The sequence below is a fragment of the Patiria miniata genome, unplaced genomic scaffold, assembly GCF_015706575.1.
Source record: "Patiria miniata isolate m_02_andy unplaced genomic scaffold, ASM1570657v1 HiC_scaffold_3, whole genome shotgun sequence".
NCBI lineage: Eukaryota > Metazoa > Echinodermata > Asteroidea > Valvatida > Asterinidae > Patiria > Patiria miniata.
Genome location: NW_024037069.1, coordinates 16918168 through 16939747, shown reverse-complemented (window position 1 = coordinate 16939747; position 21580 = coordinate 16918168). Strand labels below are relative to the sequence as shown.

At 39.5% G+C, this 21580-nt stretch overlaps 1 protein-coding gene across 1 annotated transcript in view; it reads right to left on the bottom strand.

The window, feature by feature from the left end:
- LOC119738640 (trichohyalin-like) overlaps positions 1-21580 on the bottom strand; it is an 81180-nt gene that overhangs the window by 54438 nt on the left and 5162 nt on the right. Inside the window, exons 5-11 of the mRNA XM_038213553.1 lie at positions 14685-14888; positions 7252-7419; positions 6146-6229; positions 5861-5923; positions 4970-5053; positions 2905-2979; positions 326-409 (exon numbers count right to left, since the gene is read on the bottom strand). Coding sequence (XP_038069481.1) covers positions 326-409; positions 2905-2979; positions 4970-5053; positions 5861-5923; positions 6146-6229; positions 7252-7419; positions 14685-14888 — 762 coding nt within the window. The remainder of the gene's footprint in view (positions 1-325; positions 410-2904; positions 2980-4969; positions 5054-5860; positions 5924-6145; positions 6230-7251; positions 7420-14684; positions 14889-21580) is intronic.

The following is a 21580-nucleotide window of genomic DNA, read 5'->3' as shown; positions in this document are numbered from 1 at the left end:
TAAGCAATGTGAGATCTTCATTTGCAGCTCTGAAACTTTTGTTTTCCAGAAGTATCGACTTTCAATAAGTGGTGGTAAATCATAGACAATGAGCTATCAACAAAAAAATTAACAGCAAACGTTGCATCACACACCACAACAGCAGACAAACACACCACACTTCACATTTTGCAAATTTCAAAGATGATTACGCACATCCACAATATTAAAACAAAAGCCCAGGAAAATGTTGGTGCCAAAAAGTAAACCAGCTGAAACAGCAACTGAAATAGCACAAACAGCAGGTGTTTGTGCATTTAATCGGAAAGCATTATTTTCTTTCTACCTCTGACAGCGTGTTATCATGGCGTTCCTGTAGACTCAGAACGTCCTTCCTGAGCTGCTGAATGGTCTCATCTCGTCTGGAAAGCTGACGGGAAAACCAAGACAATAAAAACGTGGATGACTTTTACCTATCTTACTAACAAACTTTCAAGCAAAGTAAAACTGACTCACAAAATTAATATAAAACATTAACATGAAATTCTGAGCCAAGAAAAAATGTATTTAATTTCTGTAAATTTTGACAATTACAAATTGTTGGTCCTCAAAACTCAGGCCTTTGGTGCGCTTGTCTTTATTCGACATTCTCAAATCACATGGTTCTGTTCAAAAATTTTCCCTCAAACGTGCACGCTTGGATCCTCATGTGTGTAAGTCTTAAACTAGCTTGGAACCTGATATCAAACGGTGAATTTGTTATTTGTGATATGCATTTCGTGCCACACTATTCTTATGTTGACAGATTTGCTCAAAATTCTATGGCTTTTAATATTCACTGCAGGAAATGCGTATGGGCGCGGCAAAATTGCTGTTCAGGCCAAATGAAACAAACAGGGTTTTCTCCATAAATGTAAGACATTATATACCGGTAGATTTATCTGAGACCTAGACCTTTGAAACTTTAGACCTTTAGTTGTTTGATATTGTTTGCATTCTCCCGACCAAAGATTCTGTTACTATATCACGTGATTCGGGGCAAGCCTTATGCTAGCAACCCCCAAACAACTAAATATTTGGTCATGTCCAGATGAAAGTCCTTTTACAATAAAAAAAAAAGGTTATCAATAAGCCATGTGCGATTGACCTATACCCTTTGAGATTTAAATTTGAAAAACATCTGTTACACTGATTGGCTCAGAATGCTTGGCACATTTTAACTTTGAATTCTCCAGACCAAAGACACTGTTGCTTATCACATGATTCGGGGCAAGCTCTTGCACAAATACGCAAGAGACGCTCAGCACCAATACATTGTTTACAATGAGTGTGAATGGCACAAAGACACCAGACCATGCTGGAGCTGGGGGTTGCTAAGGCTTAAGCATTAGGCTTGCCCCTAATCACGTGACATAGTAACATTATCTTTGGTTGGGAGAATGCAAAGTTAAAGCGTGCAAAGCATTGGATTAAGTCAGCGCTCCAGATTTTATTCAAATTTAACTCGCAAATGGCTTATTACAAGGTTTCGAGTAGAACATTTATACAAAGTTATCCACACTTTACATGAATGACCACACACCACTATTAGTATGGGTGATGAGATTGTGCCTTTGACGAGACAAGCATGGAATTTTGCACACACAGTCAGAGTATGTCACGAGAAAGATATTTGGCTATAGAGCCATTGCAAATTTGTCCTTAAAAAAACATAAAGGTAGAATAACAAGCAATGGCAGCCATTTTGAAAATTGCTTATTACTCTACCACTATTTTTTCAAAGGACAAATCTGCGATGGCCCTATAGCCAAATATCTTTATTAAGGCGTACTCTGACTGTGTGCCAAATGCCATGTTTGTATCATCAAAGGCACGATTCCCCCAAATATTTCACATGTCTGCCCACTACATGTATATAGCCTTGAGTGAATCCGCAGCAGAATTAAATAGAATCAATTCCAAACTCTGAATTGGAATCATGCTTTACTTTTTTTTTGAAGGAATAGACACTCTGAAAAAAAAGCATAGTAGTTCCCTTGGCGTCAATGCCAAGTTCAACTGACAAGTGTGAAGACATGGCGATTTCAACATGAGTGGAACAATTGGACAGCAAAGGGCTCCATACAGCTTTTCAATAGTGTGTGGTTCGTCACAGAGCAAGTTGATCTGTTTCGCCTGTGAAAACTGTAACTTTTGAAGAAAAGTTTGGGTTGTGAGAAATTTGTCTGTGAGAGCCTTTACATCTGTTAATGACCTCATATTAGTGATTCAATGGGGTAGTTTTTCCTTTTTGGGGAGCATGGATAATGGGAATAGATTCTTAACAGAATTGTGACTCCTGGACGAATTAAAGGGAATGTACAACATTTGCTTTTGCTGCAATTTTCAGAAATAAATGTATTTAGAGGATGAGTATGCTACAGCAAATGTTGTTAAAATGACTAATTGTTTCACGTTTTGGACTTGTAGATGCTGGAAAAACCAAGAAAACCAATCATGTTCTTGTAGTCTGGGTCCCTGACCCCACTTAAGATGAAACGAAAAATTTATAGACTTTGGGGAATTGTAAAGTCAGGGAATCAGTCTAGCAGGCTTGTACCCCTTCACAGTTGTGCAATCAATTGCAAAGAAAAACGCGGAATAACTAAATATGATAATTTAGAAGCAGTTTTTGAAGGGAAAAAAACATTTTTTTGGGATAAATACAATTTTTCTTGAAAATGTTAACACAACAGGAGCCACGATTTTACAGGATGCTTTAGACTGTCATTCCCTTGCAATCCAGTAAGGTATTTTGTGATAGTTTGATCATTTTGTTTTGTGATGTTTGCAAATGTTGTATCTTCCCTTTAAGTTCCATAATTTGTTGAGTTGCCACAGCCTACACCACAAAGTGAAATGTAGAGACTAATGTGAAATCCAAACCTCTTGTTTCAAAACTTGGTGGCTGTCCTGGGATGAGAGCTGCTTGTCCCTCAGTCTCGACTGAAGACCACCAATCTAATAATTTAAAGACAAAACAGGGTACACAAAAAAAAAAAAATCAATGTTGATTCTGTGCACAAGTACTCCTTAAACAGTCTCAATTTAGTGACATTTACAATACAGACAAGCAGTTTGTTCCTTTCCTAGTGTGTCCCACACACTAAAATAATACTAATAATAATGTAATTCGTATACAGCCAGTGGCGTTGCCAAGGGGGGGCCAGGGGGGCACGTGCCCCCCCCCTGGAAAACCTAGTGCCCCCCCCCCCCCCCGAGTGCCCCCCCATCAAATGCTAGTGCCCCCCTATCCTCTGCAAAATTCTGCGCGTTGTTAAAATCATAACCTCAAAAAAAGCAATTTCTGGAGATATCTTCAGATCGAATTTAGCATCAAATGTGGCACCATTTTGCATATAGCCCATCCTCCGTATGCGAAAATTTTCCAAAGGGGAGGGGGGTACCCCCTCCCCTTAGACCCCTCCCCCAGGACGACGATCCGTATCCACCTAAGTGCCCCCCATCAAATGCTGGTGCCCCCCTATCCTCTGCAAAATTCTGCGCGTTGTTAAAATCATTACCTCAAAAATAGCAATTTCTGGAGATATCTTCAGATCGAATTTAGCATCAAATGTGGCACCATTTTGCATCTAGCCCATCCTCCGTATGCGAAAATTTTCCAAAGGGGAGGGACCCCTCCCCAGGACGGCGATCCTTATCCACCTAAGTGCCCCCCCCCCCCATCAAATGCTGGTGCCCCCCCTGTGCCCCCCCAGACTGAAAAGTCTGGTGACGCCACTGTATACAGCGCATTTATACCATTGAAGATCTCAAAGCACTTCACAATTATTACCCCTGTTCATCAGGGCCCAATTTATCAGCGCTGCTTAGCAGTTAGTGGAAAAGTGGTGCTTAGTATAGCAGAAAAATTTGCTAACCTTAAGCACTATTTCATGGCGTGGACGTGCCAACGGAGTCGCGCGTGCATGGAGATTTCTATTGTTATGTAACTAAGTTAAGCAAAATTTTCCTCTGAAGTAAGCGGCCTTTTGCTGTGCTTATGCTTACGGTCTCCATGAAATAGATGGAGGCTCTGTAAGCAAAAAAATCGTGTGCTAAGGTTAACTGTGAAATTTCGGCGCAGGCCACAAGACCACTTTTCTGCAGATCAGTGCAATCTGGTCTCTGCCTTCACAGGTACCCATTTATACTCCTGGGTAGAGAGAGGCAATTATAGTAAAGTGTCTTGCCCAAGAACACAAGCAGCATGTTCCCTGTCAAGGTTCCAACCCATGTACCATTGCTTGTGAGTTGAACACCGTAACCATTGGACCACTGAGGAAAACACTGGAGGTCTCTTGAAAAATGCACACAGTGCAGTGCCACCTACACTCAACCAAAAAAGAAAGTCCCCCCCTTAATACTTTTTGGTCCAACTCAAAAACTATGGGCACATCTTGCTCAAATTGTGACTGATCAGTACAGAAATTCCTTAGCAATCCAGCCATACTCTTTTTTTTGGGCCGATAACAGTGATAATGTGTACTAAATGATGCAATTTATGGCAAGGGGTACCGAAAAAAAAGTTGCACTTTTGTACACTTGCAAGGTGAGTTTGAGCCGCAACATGCACGTATACAAAAGTGCAACTGTTTTCGGTATCATTTGTCGTAAATTTTATAAATTCGTACACATTATTACCGTTTTGGGCCAAATAAACAGTATGGCTGGATTGCTATTGAATTTCTGTGCTGATTAGTCGTTATTTGAGCGAGAGGTGCTCAGTAGTTTTTGAGTTAGACAAAAAGTATTGGAAGGGGGGGGGACTTTCTTTTTGGTTGAGTGTATATTCTTGCATATTATTTGGTGATTGTTGAGTGAGATTATGCAAGGTATGCAAGTAACATTGAAGTCTGCTTTTCGGAGTGTGAATATCAAAGTAGTAAACCATGTTTATTTTATTGATATATGGGATACAGGGGAACCCAAACTTAATTTTTCACTTTACCTCATCTATGGTTTTCCTCCGCTGGTCATGTGACTGCCTCAGCTCTGCCTCCAGGGTTTTGATTCGCTGCTCCGAATGAGACACCTGGAGACACATCAACATAAAAATAATGCATTTGAAAATGTTTGACTTTTGCAGTTTGCATAATGAATTGTAAGAGCCATATCCTCTCAGAGTGATGCCTCGTTGCCATTTCCAAGATTTCTGAAGTTGCAGAGTGACTTTGGGAGCAATCCCTGGCCACATGGCAATATTGGTTTATGTCTTCTGAATCGCATTCCATGAATAGAGTAAAAAAAAAAGTTAAGTCTGTCACGAGTCAATATGGCCCATCAGGCCGGTGTTTGTTGGTTTCGTTGCCATGAAATGACTGAGATTATTTCTCTTTCCCCCTGGATGTGACGCCAGTCCTATGCAGGTTACTTCCCGGCTAATGCCGGTACCCATTTTATACACCTGGGTGAAGAGAGAGGCAAGTGGGGGTGAAGTGGCTTGCCCAAGGACACAACATATGGCAACCTGCTGGATTCGAACCCCTGACCCTCTGATCACGAGTCACAAACTCTAACCACTAGGCCACACTCCCACAGATTGAGACATTGTCCAAGTGCAGGCATGCAACTGGGAAGTCACAAAAAAGAGGAAATTAAAATCTTTCCCAGACTTTGTACAGTGTTTTTCTATTTTCAATGGCACACATTGGAAGTACAAAAAGAGGAAATCAGCTGATCCGAGGAAAAGTTGCATGCCTGCAAGTGGGATACTACTGACATACATGTACATGTACATGTAGGATTGGATAGCCTGCCTGTTCGTTCGTTGGCGACATGGCCATTCGTGTTGGCGACATGTTCAAAGCATATCTTTTTGAAAACCTCATTGCAATTTTACCTGATCAAAGGATTGCCGTTGTTTTTCCTTCAAGAGTGCAATGGTCTGCATATGGCTGGCATTCTGCAATTAAAATAAAAATTAAAACAAATGAAATTACCTTGATGTGAATAATCATAAAATGTTGTACACATGTATGTTTAGGATATGGTTCATTCTAAAATTTCAGGGGTCCAAAGTTCCACATTTTCCTGTCCTTTCGATCTGACATCAAATTTATCAGTTTTATCAGACAGGATAAGCACGATTGTTAAAATTGGATGAACCTTTGGGATTGAATCTCACCTCCGATTCTCGTACCACCAGCTCATTTTGCAGCTCGTTGACTAAGGAACGGAACTGGTCAATGTTCTGTTCTTTGCCGGCCATCTAGAAGGACAAGAGAAAAAATATGAGCCTGTCGCACTAGATATTACTATACCTCATACATATTCATGATCGAGAGCCGAACTTTCACTGGTCAATTCACCATCACGTGCCAGATGTTATTCTTGCTGTTTACCAAACGCACGCACGAGGATTCACGCACATTGTACATGTAAATACGCATTCGTAGTAGACTGTCGCATGGGTTACCCATGCGACAGTCTACTACGCATGCGCTTTACAGAGCAATCGAGGAACTGTCGCACGGGTGCAGTACGCACGCGCGAACATCGCCTAGGAGAGATGCATGGTTGCACAGTTCGCATAAATGTTAATTTCCAGAGCTCAATGATGCCGTACTGGAGAAAATTTATAGACCGTGTAAAGATGTCTCCTGTACAAAAGAAAGTTGTACACACTGCAAACAACTGTATTTACAACTGTAGTAACTGTATTATATTGTAAACGAACCGAACTAGTAATTGAAGTTGAGCAATAATATTCTTTTGGTGAGCTGTACAAGTTTCCCCTAATTTTGTTTTAGGTGCATCATAATAAAACAAAATTCGGCAACTGAATATGTATGAGGTATAGTAAAACAAATATAACATGGTTTATTTCGGGTGGACAGTCGATATTAGCTCCCCTCGGTATTGGAAGTTGACAAACTAGTTTCCTCGGCTTCGCCTCGGGAACTAGTTTGTCAACTTCCAATACCTCGGGGAGCCAATATTGACTGTCCACCCTCAAACCATGTTATATTTGTATAATGTATGGTCCTTTCTTTTGCTTACAAACATTGGAAATAGTCATAGTTTGCAAAAGATTTATGTAATGTGCTTTGATTATATAGATAATAGTACTACAACACAACACATAGTATTTAAAAAAAAAAAATGTGTGAGTTATTCTTTGGTTTTGTGTTGAAGGCCATTCCCATGGATGTAGTCGAGTCCGTCGAAACAGTGTTGAGTGCCCAGGCCTTAGCAGGGTAATATAGAATGTAACGTTGACGATAAGAATACCTCTTCCACTGCGTCGTGCCTACTCTGCTCGGCCTGTCGCAGCGTTGACTTCAGTTTCATGATCGTGATGTCCTTGTCGGTTTCGCTGACCATGCGCTGCTGCTCGCGGTCGTGAATCGTGGACAGTGTCGTCTTTGTGGAGTCCAGCACTGTGCCTCTACGTGCAATCTACAACATGAAATAAAATGTTGGTTTTTACATTAAATTATAAATTAACCCTAACTCCCTAGGACTTTTTGCCAGGATGTAGCCTCAATCCTGCAAATTCCTCCATTATTTCTTGAATATGGTCCGTGGAGGGGTGACCACTGCCTGAATCCTGCAAAATCCTGCAGCAGTGACTGTCAATATGTTGAGGCTTGGCCAGTGACAACCTGGAGCAGTATGGAGGATTTCAAGCATAATCTGATAATCCAGGCCTATATTTATGCATGGCTGAGCGAAAACAACAAAAGGTCCGGGCCAAGACCTTTACAAAGTGCATCCTACGAAATCAGTAACGCATTTTTGCCATGTAACCTCAATCCTCCAAATTCCTTCACTTTGGCAAAGAGGATTTGAAGGATTCAGGGCGGCTAGGGTAAATGGTTTGTTTTTATCCAATTTCTGTTATATACTTATCAATCTTCTTAAGTTTGTAGGCCTTAGCCATGATGTTTCATAATGTAATACATTGTTGTAGGGCATACACATTGTGTATACACTATTATGATGTCGCAACTGTAATGGGCCTTGAGTGTCGACTGACTTTGGCGTTTCTTATCATTTCTAAATACATGACGGTAATTAGGGCTGTGCATCGGAACCGGGTACCTGAGTACCCGACCGTTGATGTCAGGAACCGGTTCCAGATTACGGGATCGGGTAACCAACTTTACAAATTACTAAGTAACTTCTCAGGCAATGAAAAAGAAAGGTTTTGAAGTCATTTTGTGGGGAATTTTCAAGATAAAAACCAGGCCACTAGGGGAGAACAAAACATATTTCTCATTTATGACGCTCGCCGTAGCTGCAGTTTACACCATAAAGCTACATGTATAAAGCTCGCTGTACACACTTGTATCTACATGTAGCTGTCTTGATACACCGATGCAGTAGTTTTATTGTGCGAACCTGTACACGGGTACCCATGTTTTTTTAATCGGGTACCCGGTTCTTGTACTACCCGTAAATGCACACCCCTAACGGTATAAATGCACTTACGCTATACACGTACATGTAGGTCAAGTTCTCTCCTTGTCACAGGTGCGTTTGGAAATCAAGCATGAAAAACCACTTGTGTAACTTCTACATCCTTGTCTGTTCATAGGAATTGGTTATTTTTATCGTTAAAGGGAATATACATCATTTGCTTTTGCTGTAATTTTCAGAAATGGATGGAATTGGGGGGTTGGAAATATATAGCAAATATAGTTACACTGACTTTTTTGAGGTTTTGGGTTCGAAAATGCTATAAAAACCAAGAAAAACAATCATTTTCCTGTAGTCTGGTTTCCCTGACTCCATATAAGAAGAAACAGAGCAGTTTACATACATTGGGGAATTGTAAGGTCAGGGAACCAGTCTAGCTGGCTTGTACCCGTTCATAGGTGTGTAATCGATTGCAAACAAGTGCGATGGTCAATTGGGGCCAGTATTTGAAAAAAAAGCCAGTGTTTTCCAACGCTGGTCGGCCGACCAGCGTTGGAAATTGATACAAAAATACCACTTTTCTTGAAAATGACAGTATATACCAGGTGCCATGATTTTACAGGATGCTTTACACTGTCATTCACTAACAGTCCAGCAAGGTATTTCAAAAAGATTTGGTAGTTTTATTTTTTGATGTTTGCAAATGTTGTATTTTCCCTTTAACAATAACAAGAACGCTAACATGTACATTTGTACTTCCTGAGCATTTCTGTTTTACTGAAACTTCCTGAATCAACCGACATCCATACTACATGCGATGACACAATCAGACAATGACACCTACATGTACCCAATGCCATTTTGGGGTGTGTTTTTTTTTGGGGGGGGGGGGAAGGGGGGTTACTGCAGTGGGGAATGTAGCCTAGTGGTTAGGGTTCATGACTCAGTCATAATCAGAAGGTCAGGGGTTCCAATCCAGCTGCTGGCCATATGTTGTGTCCTTGGGCAAGCCACTTCACCCCCACTTGCCACTCTCAATCAAGGAGTATAAACGGGTACCGGCATTAGCTGGGGAGTAACATGCAATGGACTAGCATCCCATCCAGGAGGAGTAGAAATAATCTCAGTCCTTTCATGCTACTGGAACCGGAGATAAACACACATTGGCTCTAGACAGACTTTATTATATACCGGTAACTGACATACAGATCCTTGTCATTTGATTGGTGGAACTCACACCACGTGACATTCGTTATTGCTCCCATTCACGCCGGGGCTCAAAAAGTCCCATTCGCCCATGGGGAATGGGAAATACTATTCAACAGTTAGGATCGTTCTTGTTCCACGACGCGGTATTTGTGTGCAAATGCATGCATGAGAGAAATACAATTTCCACCAATTTTGTATTGAAATAAAAGTTCAAATATAACAAATGACAAGGATCTATGTCAGTTATATAAAACAAATATTGAGTGGCTTTAAATTGTGAAATGGGAGGAATATTATCGCTCGGTAAAATCTGGACCTTTCCAGTTCACTCGGCTTCGCCTCGTGAAATGGAAAAGTCCAGATTTTACCTTGCGATAATATTCCTCCCATTCTACTCTGAGCCACTCAATTGTATACTACTTTACTATACTTTACTTTTTTTTTAATGTTACGATTGTATAGGGCCACGTACATGGACGTACCATACTAGTCACAGGGCTCTACATACCCGTAACAGGGCTCGACAATGCATATATTTTTTTTACAGAAATTAAAAAAACAAACATTTCCATTGTTCAACAAAAATATTGTGCCTGCGTAAATGCTCCAACTACATGTACATTCGTACATATGTACGCCATTATCCCAATTACGGTCATGAAATAGTACCGATACATGTATATTTGTACCGATGCAAAAGTTCAGTCATTATGTTGGGCACAATCAACGGATTTGCACTGTCGCTTGATCGCGCAGAAATGCACTTACAGGATGGGTCGATTCCTTTACGAAAACTTACACTTTCCTTCCTTTATTAAAAAAAACCCCAATAGCTATGAATTAGAAAGGGCCGTGAATTAGACGGACGATCGACCGATGGCGCATCGCAATCAACCGATAGCTCAGCACGTTCAACCGATAGAGCAGTGCAATCGACCAATAGCGAAGATTCACTGATCACACCCAACAGTAACAACTACAGCCTGTCTCCAAAAAAAATGGTACAATCAGAAAAAAAATTGGTTAAATATGAAATTTCAAAATAAGTCATTCTTACATGTACTTGGCATAATATTAAAGAACAAAGACTGGGCTTTCCAATAGTGTTTGTTTGATCTTATTTGCTTTTGTCAATTCAGAGATATAATCAATTTAGTGCGATACACCAAAATCGATTTTGTGCCACTTTTATGCATGGGCAGAGTTGTTTCGAGTACTGTGCCATGCTGTCTTGAAGCTCACAAAAGATTGCAACTTGGCAAAAGAAACAAACTCAATTTTTGTGTTCCGCAGTAAACTGGAGTTATCTCTGGATTGACAAAAGCAAATGAGATGAAACAAAAAGTATTGGAAAGCCTGGTCTTTTTTCTTTAATGTGATGCTCAAAACGACTTACTTATGTTGAGATTTAATATTGAAAAAAAAAATTGTTTTCGATTGTACCATTTTTTTTTAGACAGGCTGTATATGTTGCAAACTAATGAAACATACAATGTACATTGTACAGGCTACTGAGAATATTTGTTTAGCACTAATTAAGGCACCACATCCGCTGTGAAGAAAGTGTTCATACAATGTTGTATTGTCCAAGCAGAGTGTTAGCAATCTTGGGTTTCTTTGAGAGACTAATTTGTCCTCAACAAAATATCAGAGTTACAAATGCATCACATTTCTCCAAAAACTCTCAGATTATGTTAATTTTCAGATTGTGAAAGCATTGTACGTGTACATACTTGTATTTGCAGGTCGAGGCAACTTGAGGAAACTAATGGAAAATATGTGTATAATTAAAGGTCGAGTACATGAACGTCAATTGTCCTTTGTGTCTTTTTTTGTGTGAAGCAACAAAAGTGCTCAAAATCTAAAGAAGGGTGCTTAAAACAACTACATGTAAGCTGATGAAGTTTTAGCTCAGTGAATGCTGTATATTCCAAAAACAAAAAAATATTCTAGGATCCCTTGATTTGATTTCAAAGTCATGTTTTGCATTGTGCCTGAAATCAGTGCCTGGAATACGTTCTCACTCAGCCGATTGCAGCTATGCAATGTCCGAACTGAACAAACGAATTGTAGCAACCGCGCACATGTGCATCGTGTCAACGCTTCCGCGCACCAGTTGCCGAATTAAAAATGAATTGCAAACGGAAATTTCCACAAATGTGTCTTAGACTCATCTTTGGAAGTGACCTTTTTTTTTTTATTGTTTTCTTGAACATGACAGCATGCCAGAAGGAATAATTTCACAGGGAGTTTAGTCCCATTACTATCTCTATATACCAAGTAAGCTTTTCAACAATAATGTTGTCCGTTACTTTTTAGATAGCTGCAAATGATGTACATGTACTCTACCTTTAAATGCACCGGACATACAGGAAATGTCTGAGGCAATTTAATGGGCAATTAGAGCTTGTAATTAGTAATCCGCCCGAAGGAAAGGTTATCGATGACGTGTGTAACAATGCCTTGATTTTTAATTCTATACAGAGTAACAAAGATACTCCGAGTGGGCAATGTGGGCTGTCATTTACTATGCTCAAATATCAGGGAAAGTACGTCATTGCCCAGGGTGCATCATTAATATCTCACCAGGCAGTCTATTTTTAAAGATATAGTCCATAATTTGTAACTGTGCATTTTGTTCGTTTGAAGCAACAAAAGTGTTCAAAATCTAATGAAGGATACTGAACAACTAACCTGATGAAGTTTTAGCTCAGCCTCAGCTGTATATTCCGAGAAAAACAGCATTCTCGGATCTCAATTTCAAATCAAAAGTTGCTGAATCATGTTTTGAATTGTTTTGAATTGCAGCTATACGCGATGTCGCGCACTGATCTGACAAATTATAGCAACCCCGCGTGCCTGTGCGTCGTGCCAATGCTTGCGCGCACTGCGCCGAATAACAAAACGAACTACTAATTTAAATTTTCCTACGGTGCGTCTAAAGACGCATTGTTGGAAAGGCCTTCTTTCGTTGATTACTTCAAAATGATAGCTTGCCAGAAAGATTAATTTCACAGGGAGTTTAGTCCACTTACTACATCATTCAACCAAGTATGTTTTTCACCAATAATACACCAGTTACTTTTTCGGATGGCTGCAAATGATGGACTATAGCTTTAAACAAAAAAATTGTTGTCTAGAATTATCTTGTACGTGAAACACATCCATCATCATCTGCCTAGGCCAAGAAACAAACATAATATTGTGTTTCTCTTAAACATGTTAAAGGGAAGATACATGTACAACATTTGCAAACATAAAAAAACTAAGTGATCAAATTATCACGAAATATCTTACTGGATTGTTAGGGAATGACAGTCAAAGCATCCTGTAAAATCGTGGCTCCTGGTGTGCTGACATTTTCAAGAAAACTTGTATTTTTCCAACGCTGGTCGGCCGACCAGCATTGGAGAAAACTGGCTTTTTTCAAAAAGTGCTCCTAAGTTTTCATATTTAGTTATTCCGCATTTTCTTTGCAACTGATTGCACACCTGTGAAGGGGTGCAAGCCTGCCAGACTGATTCTTTGACCTTTCCATTCCCCAAAGTCTATAAATTGTTCTGTTTCATCTTAAGTGTGGTCAGGGAACCAGACTACACGAATATGGTTGATTTACTTGGATTTTCCAGCATCTCCGAACCCAAAACGTGAAGCAAGTCAAAAGCAAATGTTGTACATTCCCTTTAACCTGACCATCCCTAAAAAATTTGGGTGTGATTAGGGTCAGCAGGTGATAAAAAATTGTTTGTTTTTTTAATTTTTCATATTTTCTGGCATGTCTGGGAGTGAAAATAAGTACCCCAAACACAAGACTGGAATACTTGTAAGTAAGCAATAATGCACAGGTCTTCTTCAAAGTGTATGTATGTTTACTTGTACTTGTTCGGGTGTCCACCAATATGTGCATGTGCAGCGCGTCCCAAAAAACGCAACTTTTTTTGTGAGGCTCTAACGTCGTCGCGGAAACACATACCACCATTATTTATATATCATTTTAGAGCTTGGAATCTTAACTTTGTCCCTGGTAAGGGTTTGGAAATTATTTGTGTTCAAATAAAGGCATGTCAAAAACAAACTCAACCATTTCCAAGAAAAATCAATCATGCACTTTTTTCCTAATGTGGAAATGCTTCATTATGTTTATGATGTGACAATTTCGTTGCCTTTTACTTTCCGTGTTTCTTTTTTTTCTTTTTGATCCACGTAAACAACACCTTTTGTAAATTCACAATATTGCTCTTCGTTTCAAGTTCAATATGTTTTAGATGTAAATCAACTGTTTGCTTTTTGTTATTTCAACAGCTTGTTGACTCGTGTTTCCATCTGATGTACCGCATCATCCATTTTCCTTGAAATCGGTTGAGTTCATTTTCCACATACCTTTATTTGAACACGAATAATTAAAAAAACTCTTTTAAATATCACACCAATACTCGCTAGGGATAAATTAGATTCCAAGCTTTAAAATGGTATAAAAATAATTGCGGTACGTGTTTCCGCGGCGACGCTAGAGCCTCGCAACAGAGAGTTGTGGGTATTGTGGGATGCGCTGTATACATGTACTTTACGCAGTACCGTACTATGTACAAAAAAAAAAATGGCAACCAATGGTACTGGAAAAACACATTTAAAATGGCCCTAAAATACCATAGGTAAAGTACGCATACAATGAAAGGTTTTCAAACAATGTCAGAGATACATGTAGAAATAAGAGGAGAATTCTGGCAATTCACAATGCAGTGCGCCACCAAGAGTTTGCCACGGAGAGTTCATTTTTCCCAGTGCATTGTGGGAGATGGTTGACGAATTCCCAGCGCGGGACATTTGAAATTATTCACTAGTTTCGTAAGCGTGTGATTCGAGTATGTCTGCCCTTTTCTTTTCTTTTTATCAATATGGTGTTTTTTTGAAAGGCGGCAGAACGCTATGCCCCAATCCTTAACAAATTAGCTCAAATTGTCCACTGACACTCGTTCAAATGGGCCATGTTCTGTCCACCGTAAACTTGAAAAATGGACTCTCCACGGCAAAATCTTGGTGGCGCACTGCATTGTGAATCGCCCGAATTGTGAATTCCTCGACTTGAAATATACCTCATCCTCTGAGCTCATCTGAGTGTCCCGGCTTCCCCTCAGGTCATTCTGCAGTTTCTGGATGAGGTTATCCCGATGGCGTAGCTGTGACTTCAAGTCTTCTATGTGGCTCTGCAGAATGGAGTCCGTTGTGGGGATGTCTTGGGGCTTGGGGCCCAGGATTTGGTCTCTGGATACAATTCGCAGGGCGTCCAGCCTGCCAAACTATGGGGGGGGGGGGGGACAAAAAGGTTTCTTATTTATTGTTGATGTACATTTACCTCTGTTTGGGCCACTGATTTTTCGTTTCAGAAATGTTGGTTTGCATTTCAGGAAATTGCAAATTCCATTTTAAACTCACAATTGTGTAAGAGAATCTGGTTTCCTGTTTCATCATGTGTGTCATGAATAATCAAATATTTGAGATATTCTGTGCAGCCCTTCTCAGTGGATTTTAAATATTTCATCTTGGCTTTTTAATTTATGTTTCTTCTTTTTTAAAAAAATGGTTAATGTAGTCACAGTAATATTCAAAACCAAGAAATGCGAGACATAGTTGATATTATATAACCGACATACAGATCCTTGTCATTTGATTGATGGAACTCACATCACGAGACACTTGTTATTGCTCCCGTTCACGCCGGGGCTCAAAAAGTACTATCCGCCCATGGGGAATGGGAAATACTATTGAACAGTTAGGATCATGACAAGGTACTTGTGTGCAAATGCATGCTGGTGTGCGCGTTCAACATTGTGCGTTGCGCGTATTGTTCCAAAGAGCCAGTGCTACAACATTGGGTTCAAACATTTTCGTGAAGGGGTGGTTTGGAAGAGAGAAATACATTTTCATCCAATTTCGTGTTGAAATAAAAGTTCAAATATACCAAATGACAAGGATCTATATATGTCAGTTACATAAAACAAATATTGAGTGGCTTTAAATTGTGAAATGGGAGGAATATTATCGCTCGGTAAAATCTGGACTTTTCCAGTTCACTCGGCTTCGCCTCGTGAAATGGAAAAGTCCAGATTTTACCTTGCGATAATATTCCTCCCATTCCACGCTGAGCCACTCAATATTTGTATATTGTGATGCTCTTGCTCTATCACCGCATTCTCGTATCGCAATTCAATAATACACTGAACATCATTGTTTCAGAACACCATCATGCGTTCCATGTAACCTATTAGCATTGTACTGGAACTGAGGCATCCACAAAACTATGAAGATGCTCAGGCGGTTTTTGTCAGCAGATGGAGTAATATGAACAGGGCGCTTTAAGCCGGCCTCAGGTCGACCTCGCAACGACACAGATCAGTCGGCGACTGACTTTTCGGGATGTGCCTGAGATATGACCGTCGGGAACATTTCAGTCGCCGATTTTTTGTGACCTGAGTATAACTGCGACGATATTAAGACGATTGGAATTAGTCGGCTCAAAAAAATTAACAGTCGCAAGAGTAGAAAAATGTCAACTTCTACGCGATCGTGTGTGCAGCAAGATCATCCTTTTTAATTGTTTAGCCAATCAGCACACTACAGTGGCGCTCCGCGCATTCTGCGCCACATCACGCAGTACGCACCACGCGCGCGCGTCAATCACCATATAAGGAGATTGTTTACCTACTCGCGAGAGGATATATTCCATACTATAGCTAGAGAGTTGTTTAAAAAATGAAATAAAATTGTTCAACAAAATCATTGGAAAAGCATAATTTTTGACTTGTGTCGACTTTTTGACTAAAAGGTATTTGTGAATGGGAATACTGCAAGTACATTTAAGACTGTATCAGGTGAATGCGCGCTGATAATGGCTCGAGCCGAACCGGCCAAACACATGTTTACTCCCTTATTAGTAAAGAAGTCACATGACTGTCTATGCTGTGGAATGGTGGTGGATCGTCGCGTCGAGGGTGACATGAGCATGGTTGCGATTATTTTACGTCGGGATGCCACTTGTTCAAGAGAATCACATGATTTCTCAGTTTTGTGACCTGAGCATTATTTTTTTGCTTGATGCAGACAGTTCCGTTGTGGCGCAAACAAATCGCGGGTCGACCTGAGGCCGGCTTTAGGGCAGTACAAAAATGGTGACTAATGGGGTGCATACCTACCGATATGTTCCCCAATACCAATGTTCCCTAATTCCGATGTTCCCCAATTCCGATGTTCCCCGAAATCCTTACCCTAATCTTAAGGATTTTGGGGAACATCGGTATTGGGGAACATAGGTATTGGGGAACATCGGGTACTTCCCGACTAGGGCCTACCGGTACATTATTCTAAAACTGTAATTTCTTCACATTGTCTCCTCTTTTACTGGGACCCATGGGAGATCAGTGGATTCCACTAAACGGGCTACCCAGTTAAAATAAAAACTATATAGGCCTAAATAAATAAATTTGTCATTTGTGCATTTTTTTCGTTTGAAGCAACAAAAGTGCTCAAAATTGAAAGAACGGTGCTGAATACAACTAACCTGATGAAGTGTTAGCTCAATGAAGGCTGTATATTCCGAGAAAACAATTTTCTTGGATCTCAATTCCAATTCAAAAGTTGCCTAGTCATGTTTTGAATTGTGCACAAAATCAGCGTCTGGGACACGTTCTCATTCAGCCGATCTGCTCAATGTCACGCACTGAACAGACCACTTATAGCAAATGCACACACGTGTGCATTATGTCAACACTTGCGCGCACCCAATCACGGCTTCTGTGAATCAAAAATGAACTACATACATGTACTAACAGAAATTTCCAAAAATGCATCTAAAGGAATGGCCTTCTTTTATTGTTTTCTTCAAAATGACAGCATACCAGAAAAAAAATGATTTCACAGGGAATTTAGTGCCGTTGCTTTCTTAACAACATGTAAGCTTTTCAACAATAATGTTGTCAGTTTCATATCGGACAGCTGCAAATGATATACTCTTCCTTTAAGGCCAAAAAAACAATTCGGTCTCTGGTCAGCGCACGCGTCGATTTTAATCATGCGCGTCAACCTTTTTTTTCTTCTTCAAATTAACACGGAAGCTACAACAGCGCCCTCTATTGCCGCACCTCCTCAAATTTGTGTACCAAGGAGCACCAAGGAATGGGGAAATTGCACCAAGGCAAATGATAAAGGGCACCAAGGCAAATTATGGAGGACACCAATGTATAACGAGGACACACAAAAACAAAATAGTACCCACCTTGTCTGTACAATTCAAGCTTTAAAAAAAAAAGCCACCAAAAACAAAACAAAAAAACCGCGTCGCCGCATCAATTCCGGAACTTCGGTCTGACCAGAGACCGAATATTTATTTTTTTTTGGCCTAAGACTCCTTTATTACAGCCCTGCCTTACTCTTTATACAGCACAGTGCAAACGCCCTGTGAATCTTTTTTTTTCACACCTTTCAAATGATTGGCACATGTACAGTCCATCCGTGTACATCTCAACGGACACTTCATTAGCCGACCAAGGCCAAAAGCATCAGAACAGATTCAATAATATATTCCGGTCGTTGCATAAAGGCCATTTTGAGGCACAGCTGTGCACATCCTTGTAATTGCGGACAAAAGCTCCTGATTGACCGAATGATGAGTTTATTATTTGTTTGTTTAGTGCAGCATGCCAACTTTGATGTATAATTTGAGTTTATAGTGATCCAGTGGTTATTTGTCGTACTAAATTTTGGCCTGAAAACAATTATCTAATTACATTTTTTAGATTCTCACAAATCACTTCAACTGCACAGTGAAAGAAATCGTTCCATACTACTTTCAAGAAATTTGATAATTACGGGGATTTTTTTCAGGCTCAATAAATTCTCTTTGATGTTTCTCTTGTGGACTCAGAGAAATATTTTACAAGGTTTAAAATGTCAGGTTATGTATACATCTTTATGGTTGTGCACTGCATGCATTAACTAATTCAAGTACCTGCAATATACTAGAATGCTTAGGCCAAAAAAAATAGTTCTGCTTCCGATTACATGGCATTCGAAAATAGGGTAGGTAGGTGGGGAATTTTTGTACATGTATTTTGCAAATTTGTTTGTGACGATCATATGGAGGCGTCTGCATGTAGTTTTGGGTGTTTTTTCTCATTTTCCCATAAAAAAATAGGGTCAACTAGAGAATAGGGCTATCAGAATTTTCAAAACTGCAACTTGCAAATAAAGTTAACTTGAAATATCCAAATAATGCAAAACATCAAATCTAAAAGCAATGTCTATATCACAGAGAAAACTGTTCTAAATTGATCCACAACAAAAATCAGCATTCTTAGTTGAATTTATATTATATAAAGATTTCAATCAATTTCAGGAAACCCATAGTAAACTGTCAATACTGCTTGACATGTACGTCTTGTGTAAACAGTATCTCAACTTCTATCGTTGATGCATTTCAATGCGTGCAACCTCCAGTGCATAAATTGCCGAAAGCAAGGACTTCTGTCATTTTTGCAAAAGGCATAATATCAGATTTGATCAAATTACTGCAGCCTGTAGCCATGGTAACAATACATGTACATATCTCTCTCACACGCTGAAGAGTTATGATGCGATTATGAAAAGACCAGGCAGAACGACCCTTTTGATCAATTATCTCCGAATTTCATCTTTTTGCAGGTGATAATTAGCATTTTGTTTTGGACCATCTGCCTGCTTCAGAGAAAAACAAATTATGCAAATCATGACTGAAAAGGAATACAAAACAAGGGCAAGCCATGATTTGCAAAACGGTCGACAGACAAAAATAATGTTTATATATCGGTGAAGGGCAAAACTTTGTATTGATTTACATCACCCTGACGCAAATTCCATCTTATGAGGTGACAAAAATAGCAGTGATTATCACCTCAGAATCTGTAAAAAAAAAAATTAATAAACAACAGGCCCAGTTCATGATTAGTTTTTTTTTCGCTACTGTGTAAGTAATGTTGAGCTATTTTTAATAAACATAGGCCCTACACCTTTTTGCTGTTTTGTTGTATTAATAGTGTACATGTATACTGACAAGGAAATTAAAGGGAATGTACCGTACATCATTGGCTTTTGCTGTAATTTTCAGAAATGAACTATTTGAGGGGTTAGTATAATAGATCAAATATTGTTTCACTGACATGTTTGAAGTTTTGTGTTCAAAATGCTGGAAAAACCAAGCAAAACAAATATGTTCAAGTAGTTTGGTTCCCTGACTCCACTAAAGATGAAATGGATCAATTTATATAGCTGCCGGAAAATTGTAAGGTAAGGGAACTAGTCTAGCTGGTCTGCACCTGTTCATGACGTGTAACCAATAGCAAACAAAATTTGGACTGAACAAATGGTAAATTTGGAGCAGTAGTTGAAAAATAGTTAGGTTTTTCCAACGGTGGTCGGCCGACCATTGTTGGAAATTTATACAAAATACCACTTTTCTTGAAAATGACTTCACACCAGGTGCCATAATTTTACAGGATGATTTAGACTGTCATTTATCAACATCCTAGTAAGGTATTTCGTAAATATTTGATAGTTTTGTTTTTCGATGTTTGCAAATGTTGTATATTCCCTTTAAAGTTTGGGAATTGAATACCCTGTGTCTGCCTCTGCATGTGGCATACACATGATATGTAATATTGTGATGTGGATTTTGACAATGCTGTGCAGATATAGGCCTAACGTCTTAGGTTTTTTTAAAACCTTTTAACCTTTTACTAGGAACTGGACCAAGTCCATCAAAATCCATCAATCACTGTGCGTCCAATACCAAACTGTACATGACATAATGGAATCCACCACTGACGCACTGGTTGACATTCATGGACTTGCTACACATGGCTTTTATCACAATACATGTAGCAGTACAGGAAGCTGGGCAAAATCAATCGGATACCCCTAGCACTGCTTCAGGCCATTAGGCCCAAGTCCATCATACTCCATCAAAATTTAGTCACGCCAGGTCTTCAGGACCAAGCCCCCCAAAATCCACCAAAATGGGGGATGGATTTTGATGGAGTTGGGGTGGTTAGGGTTAATGTTGATTTGGCATATAAACCAAATGTTTGTACAATGTTATTTTAATACCTTGGCGCTGTATAACTTTTCTCATGCTAATAATACTAAATTCCACTTTTCAATTTCCCAAGTACCAAAATAAGGACATTGATACATGTATATGTTGGTTTTTAGGGTGCAATTTGTCTGCATGAGGTACAATGTACAAAATGTACAATGTATCAGAAATACAGCGAATTACTTCCCTCAAGTTCTCAATACTACATGAAGATAAAGTTACCTAAAGCCTAGACGTCATGCAAACTGCCCAATTCTGGAACACTTGTAAAAAAAATCTCAAAGGTATACTGACAATGTTGTTTTATGTATTTTGCCGTTAATTATCAATTTTTAAAATTTTTCTTTGGAAATTGTTAAAATGTAATGCTAGGTTCACACATTCCCGATTTTTAAGCCGAATCGCCATAAATAGCAATTCTTGAGTAAATCCGGGATGGTTCTTGGCTGCCTCGGGATGATTCTGTTAGTTCAGTGAAAGATCGTGAAAGATCAGGAAGCACCCCGACAAATTTGAACCTGTTGAAAATTGTCGGGGTGATTCGGGAACCAATTTCAATTCTTGGTTTATTCTGGTTGTATTCACAACTATTAAAGTCGGGAATGTGTGAACCTAGCATTAGGCAGAATAAAAATATAGGTTTCATAGGTTTTATAGGCTGGTTTCAGTGTGAGGCCCGATACACGTTTGACTTTCTTGAATCATCCAAAATCCTTTACTGTATGTATGTCTGTATACGCAGGAGAGTAATAGCAAATTTTCAAACAGTATCAAACTTCGTCCAAAATCCTCCAAACCACCTGGACTATGAAGGATCTGGAAAGATTATTGTTTGTTAAAGACACTTATTTTTTTCTAAGCTTATTT